This window comes from Salmo trutta, unplaced genomic scaffold (genome assembly GCF_901001165.1).
Source record: "Salmo trutta unplaced genomic scaffold, fSalTru1.1, whole genome shotgun sequence".
NCBI classification, from domain to species: domain Eukaryota; kingdom Metazoa; phylum Chordata; class Actinopteri; order Salmoniformes; family Salmonidae; genus Salmo; species Salmo trutta.
The window spans coordinates 2,121,086-2,127,822 of NW_021823195.1; the positions used below are offsets into that span (position 1 = coordinate 2,121,086).

Consider the following 6,737-nt stretch of genomic DNA (forward strand, 5'->3'; position numbering starts at 1 on the left):
AAATATGAAGACAGGAGTATAGAGGAGTATTTAATATGGAGACAGGAGTATAGAGGAGTATAGAGGAGTATTTAATATGGAGACAGGAGTATAGAGGAGTATAGAGGAGTATTTAATATGGAGACAGGAGTATAGAGGAGTATAGAGGAGTATTTAATATGGAGACAGGAGTATAGAGGAGTATAGAGGTGTATTTAATATGAAGAGATGAGTAGAGAGGAGTATTTAATATGGAGACAGGAGTATAGATGAGTATAGAGGTGTATTTAATATGTATAGAGGAGTATAGAGGAGTACAGATGAGTATTTAATATGAAGACAGGGGTATAGAGGAGTATAGAGGAGTATTTAATATGAAGACAGGAGTATAGAGGAGTATAGAGGAGTATTTAATATGGAGACAGGAGTATAGAGGAGTATAGAGGAGTATTTAATATGAAGACAGGAGTACAGAGGTGTATTTAATATGGAGACAGGAGTATAGAGGAGTATAGAGGTGTATTTAATATGGAGACAGGAGTATAGAGGAGTATTTCATATGGAGACAGGAGTATAGAGGAGTATAGAGGTGTATTAAATATGAAGACAGGAGTATAGAGGAGTATTTAATATGTATAGAGGAGTATAGAGGTGTATTTAATATGGAGACAGGAGTATAGAGGAGTATTTAATATGTAGACAGGAGTATAGAGGAGTATAGAGGTGTATTTAATATGGAGACAGGAGTATAGAGGAGTATAGAGGAGTATTTAATATGAAGACAGGAGTATAGAGGAGTATAGAGGAGTATTTAATATGAAGACAGGAGTACAGAGGTGTATTTAATATGGAGACAGGAGTATAGAGGAGTATAGAGGTGTATTTAATATGGAGACAGGAGTATAGAGGTGTATTAAATATGAAGACAGGAGTATAGAGGACTATAGAGGTGTATTTAATATGGAGACAGGAGTATAGAGGAGTATAGAGGTGTATTAAATATGAAGACAGGAGTATAGAGGAGTATAGAGGTGTATTTAATATGGAGACAGGAGTATAGAGGAGTATTTAATATGGAGACAGGAGTATAGAGGAGTATAGAGGAGTATAGAGGTGTATTTAACATGGAGAGAGGAGTATAGAGGAGTATTTAACATGGAGACAGCAGAGTATAGAGGAGTATAGAGGAGTATTTAACATGGAGAGAGGAGTATAGAGGAGTATTTAACATGGAGAGAGGAGTATAGAGGAGTATTTAACATGGACACAGCAGAGTATTTACCTGGTCATTCATCACCACCATATTACGGCTGAACAGATCATGATATGTGATGATTCCTGTGAACCACTGAGTAGCTGAGTCTTGTCTGTAAACACGAACTCTGTAACCATTTAATGAATAGGGACCTGGAGGAGAGAGGACAGGAGCACTATGTTAACACAGCACAGTGGGGCTTAAATACGGACTGAAATTATTCACTTATTCCGCTTCAGATACCAACTCAGACATCTGTAGCTTGGCTAGATATTCTTCCAAACACGCAATACACAATCAATATCAGAGACCTGTCTTAAACGCTTCAACTGTCTCTCTGTCCATTTCGACCACAGAGAGGTCCATGAGGTCCATGCACCTTGGCCAGAGTCTACAGACAAGACCGATCACCTCATCTGGTTGCTGGACTAGGGAGTCCATTACAACAGAGAGGTCCATGAGGTCCATGCTGCTCTAATTAAACACTACGTCTCATTAGGTCAAATCCATTACAGTCATTACAATGTGGATGATGTTGACAAGCATCAGCTCCAAGTCTGACGTCAGTCCTGAATGACCAGGACCAGAGGTTCTTCAGCTGTCAGGCAGACAGTCTGGTCCTCCTCACAACACACTGACTAACAGACAGTCTGGTCCTCACAGCACACTGACTAACAGACAGTCAGTGTGTTGTGAGGACCAGACTAACAGACAGTCTGGTCCTCCTCACAGCACACTAACTAACAGACAGTCTGGTCCTCCTCACAACACACTGACTAAAAGACAGTCTGGTCCTCACAACACACTGACTAACAGACAGTCTGGTCCTCACAGCACACTGACTAACAGACAGTCTGGTCCTCACAACACACTGACTAACAGACAGTCTGGTCCTCCTTACAGCACACTGACTAACAGACAGTCTGGTCCTCCTCACAGCACACTGACTAACAGACAGTCTGGTCCTCCTCACAACACACTGACTAACAGACAGTCTGGTCCTCCTCACAGCAAACTGACTAACAGACAGTCTGGTCCTCCTCACAGCACACTGACTAACAGACAGTCTGGTCCTCCTCACAACACACTGACTAACAGACAGTCTGGTCCTCACAGCACACTAACTAACAGACAGTCTGGTCCTCCTCACAGCACACTGACTAACAGACAGTCTGGTCCTCCTCACAGCACACTGACTAACAGACAGTCTGGTCCTCCTCACAGCACACTGACTAACAGACAGTCTGGTCCTCACAGCACACTGACTAACAGACAGTCTGGTCTTCCTCACAGCACACTGACTAACAGACAGTCTGGTCTGACGTCAGTACCAGCAGTAGTGCTCTATATAGGGAATAGGGCTCTGGTCAACAGTAGTGCTCTATATAGGGAATAGGGCTCTGGTCAACAGTAGTGCTCTATATAGGGAATAGGGATCTGGTCAACAGTAGTGCTCTATATAGGGAATAGGGCTCTGGTCAACAGTAGTGCTCTATATAGGGAATAGGGCTCTGGTCAACAGTAGTGCACTATATAGGGAATAGGGCTCTGGTCAACAGTAGTGTTCTATATAGGGAATAGGGCTCTGGTCAACAGTAGTGCTCTATATAGGGAATAGGGCTCTGGTCAACAGTAGTGCTCTATATAGGGCTCTGGTCAACAGTAGTGCTCTATATAGGGCTCTGGTCAACAGTAGTGCTCTATATAGGGAATAGGGCCCTGGTCAACAGTAGTGCTCTATATAGGGCTCTGGTCAACAGTAGTGCTCTATATAGGGCTCTGGTCAACAGTAGTGCTCTATATAGGGAATAGGGCTCTGGTCAACAGTAGTGCTCTATATAGGGCTCTGGTCAACAGTAGTACACTATATAGGGAATAGGGCTCTGGTCAACAGTAGTGTTCTATATAGGGCTCTGGTCAACAGTAGTACACTATATAGGGAATAGGGCTCTGGTCAACAGTAGTGTTCTATATAGGGCTCTGGTCAACAGTAGTACACTATATAGGGAATAGGGCTCTGGTCAACAGTAGTGTTCTATATAGGGCTCTGGTCAACAGTAGTGCTCTATATAGGGAATAGGGCTCTGGTCAACAGTAGTGTTCTATATAGGGAATAGGGCTCTGGTCAACAGTAGTGCTCTATATAGGGAATAGGGCTCTGGTCAACAGTAGTGCACTATATAGGGAATAGGGCTCTGGTCAACAGTAGTGTTCTATATAGGGAATAGGGCTCTGGTCAACAGTAGTGCTCTATATAGGGAATAGGGCTCTGGTCAACAGTAGTGCTCTATATAGGGAATAGGGCTCTGGTCAACAGTAGTGCTCTATATAGGGAATAGGGCTCTGGTCAACAGTAATGCTCTATATAGGGAATTGGGCTCTGGTCAACAGTAGTGCTCTATATAGGGAATAGGGCTCTGGTCAACAGTAGTGCTCTATATAGGGCTCTGGTCAACAGTAGTGCTCTATATAGGGAATAGGGCCCTGGTCAACAGTAGTGCTCTATATAAGGAATAGGGCTCTGGTCAACAGTAGTGCTCTATATAGGGAATAGGGCTCTGGTCAACAGTAGTGCTCTATATAGGGTGTTTCTTACCTTGCAGAAATATTTCCTGAACCTTTTGATCTTTGAGCCAGAACCTGACCTCTTCATGCAGCTCAGGGTTGTCCCTGAGAACAGGACTCAGACTGTCCACTTCATCCTGCAGACAGACGGAGGAAGGGGACACGTTACAATCATATTATATACATACTGAAGACCTTTCAGTACATTACTACTGGAGATAGAAGCTGTTTATTATACCAGACGATACATTACAACCATATTTACTACAATTAAAAACAAGAAACCATTTTTGAAGTGAGAAGTCGGCACTGGTCTGAAGCAGAAAATGAAAGGAAATTCATAAGCAACACGATGTCTCCTTTCCTTTCACCCATGCTCTACCAAGGTTATCCAGCACCAATGTCTACTCCACCCATGCTCTACCAAGGTTATCCAGCACCAATGTCTACTCCACCCATGCTCTACCAAGGTTATCCAGCACCAATGTCTACTCCACCAATGCTCTACCAAGGTTATCCAGCACCAATGTCTACTCCACCCATGCTCTACCAAGGTTATCCAGCACCAATGTCTACTCCACCCATGCTCTACCAAGGTTATCCAGCACCAATGTCTACTCCACCCATGCTCTACCAAGGTTATCCAGCACCAATGTCTACTCCACCCATGCTCTACCAAGGTTTTCCAGCACCAATGTCTACTCCACCCATGCTCTACCAAGGTTTCACAGCACTAATGTCTACTCCACCCATGCTCTACCAAGGTTTTACAGCACCAATGTCTACTCCACCCATGCTCTACCAAGGTTTCACAGCACCAATGTCTACTCCACCCATGCTCTACCAAGGTTATCCAGCACCAATGTCCACTCCACCCATGCCCTACCAAGGTTTTCCAGCACCAATGTCCACTCCACCCATGCTCTACTAAGGTTTTCCAGCACCAATGTCTACTCCACCCATGCTCTACCAAGGTTATCCAGCACCAATGTCTACTCCACCCATGCTCTACCAAGGTTTTCCAGCACCAATGTCTACTCCACCCATGCTCTACCAAGGTTTTCCAGCACCAATGTCTACTCCACCCATGCTCTACCAAGGTTTCCAGCACCAATGTCTACTCCACCCATGCTCTACCAAGGTTTTCCAGCACCAATGTCCACTCCACCCATGCTCTACCAAGGTTTTCCAGCACCAATGTCCACTCCACCCATGCCCTACCAAGGTTTTCCAGCACCAATGTCCACTCCACCCATGCCCTACCAAGGTTTTCCAGCACCAATGTCCACTCCACCCATGCTCTACCAAGGTTATCCAGCACCAATGTCTACTCCACCCATGCTCTACCAAGGTTATCCAGCACCAATGTCTACTCCACCCATGCTCTACCAAGGTTTTCCAGCACCAATGCCTACTCCACCCATGCTCTACCAAGGTTATCCAGCACCAATGTCCACTCCACCCATGCTCTACCAAGGTTTCACAGCACCAATGTCTACTCCACCCATGCTCTACCAAGGTTTCACAGCACCAATGTCTACTCCACCCATGCTCTACCAAGGTTTCACAGCACCAATGTCTACTCCACCCATGCTCTACCAAGGTTTAACAGCACCAATGTCTACTCCACCCATGCTCTACCAAGGTTTTACAGCACCAATGTCTACTCCACCAATGCTCTACCAAGGTTTTCCAGCACCAATGTCTACTCCACCCATGCTCTACCAAGGTTATCCAGCACCAATGTCTACTCCACCCATGCTCTAAAATCTCTCTCGGTCTTCCTCTCTGGCCCTCCTCCCCTCCCCTTCTCTCTCTCGGTCTTCCTCTCTCTCCCTCTGTGTGTTGGAGGATCTTCTAGTTGCTCCAGTGGAAAGCATGTACATATGGGTGTTGCTGCGTTATGGAATTTAAAATACTTCCAGATACAACTCTGACCCAGAAAAACAAGGCTTCCTCTTCCAATCCCGTTCTACTACTGACACAGGAAGGCAGGGGGGAGAGAGGGTGTGTGTGAGTCTCTCTCTGTGTGTGTGTGTGTGTGTGTGTGTGTGTGTGTGTGTGTGTGTGTGTGTGTGTGTGTGTGTGTGTGTGTGAGTGTGTGTGTGTGTGTGTGTCTCTGTGGACAACAGTGTGGATTTAAAGTACAGTCCTATCATATGACATCCCATCCTTCATTCACATCCATCCATTAGACAGAGTCTACCAGCCTATACCTGACCTATACACCCATCCATTAGACAGACAGTCTACCAGCCTATACCTGACCTATACACCCATCCATCAGACAGTCTACCAGCCTATACCTGACCTATACACCCATCCATTAGACAGACAGTCTACCAGCCTATACCTGACCTATACACCCATCCATTAGACAGACAGTCTACCAGCCTATACCTGACCTATACACCCATCCATTAGACAGTCTACCAGCCTATACCTGACCTATACACCCATCCATTAGACAGACAGTCTACCAGCCTATACCTGACCTATACACCCATCCATCCATTAGACAGACAGTCTACCAGCCTATACCTGACCTATTCACCCATCCATCCATTAGACAGACAGTCTACCAGCCTATACCTGACCTATACACCCATCCATTAGACAGTCTACCAGCCTATACCTGACCTATACACCCATCCATTAGACAGACAGTCTACCAGCCTATACCTGACCTATACACCCATCCATCCATTAGACAGTCTACCAGCATATACCTGACCTATACACCCATCCATTAGACAGTCTACCAGCCTATACCTGACCTATACACCCATCCATTAGACAGTCTACCAGCCTATACCTGACCTATACACCCATCCATTAGACAGACAGTCTACCAGCCTATACCTGACCTATACACCCATCCATTAGACAGACAGTCTACCAGCCTATACCTGACCTATACACCCATCCATTAGACAGT

At 45.2% G+C, this 6,737-nt stretch overlaps 1 protein-coding gene across 1 annotated transcript in view; it reads right to left on the reverse strand.

Annotated features, from left to right (window-relative positions):
- LOC115189544 (probable JmjC domain-containing histone demethylation protein 2C) overlaps positions 1-3,952 on the reverse strand; it is a gene marked incomplete in the record, with an annotated part of 78,029 nt that extends 74,077 nt beyond the window's left edge. The window contains 2 exon segments of the mRNA XM_029748167.1: positions 1,262-1,386; positions 3,831-3,952. Of these exon segments, the coding sequence (XP_029604027.1) occupies positions 1,262-1,282 (21 nt within the window).
- Between the last annotated feature and the right edge of the window lie 2,785 nt (positions 3,953-6,737).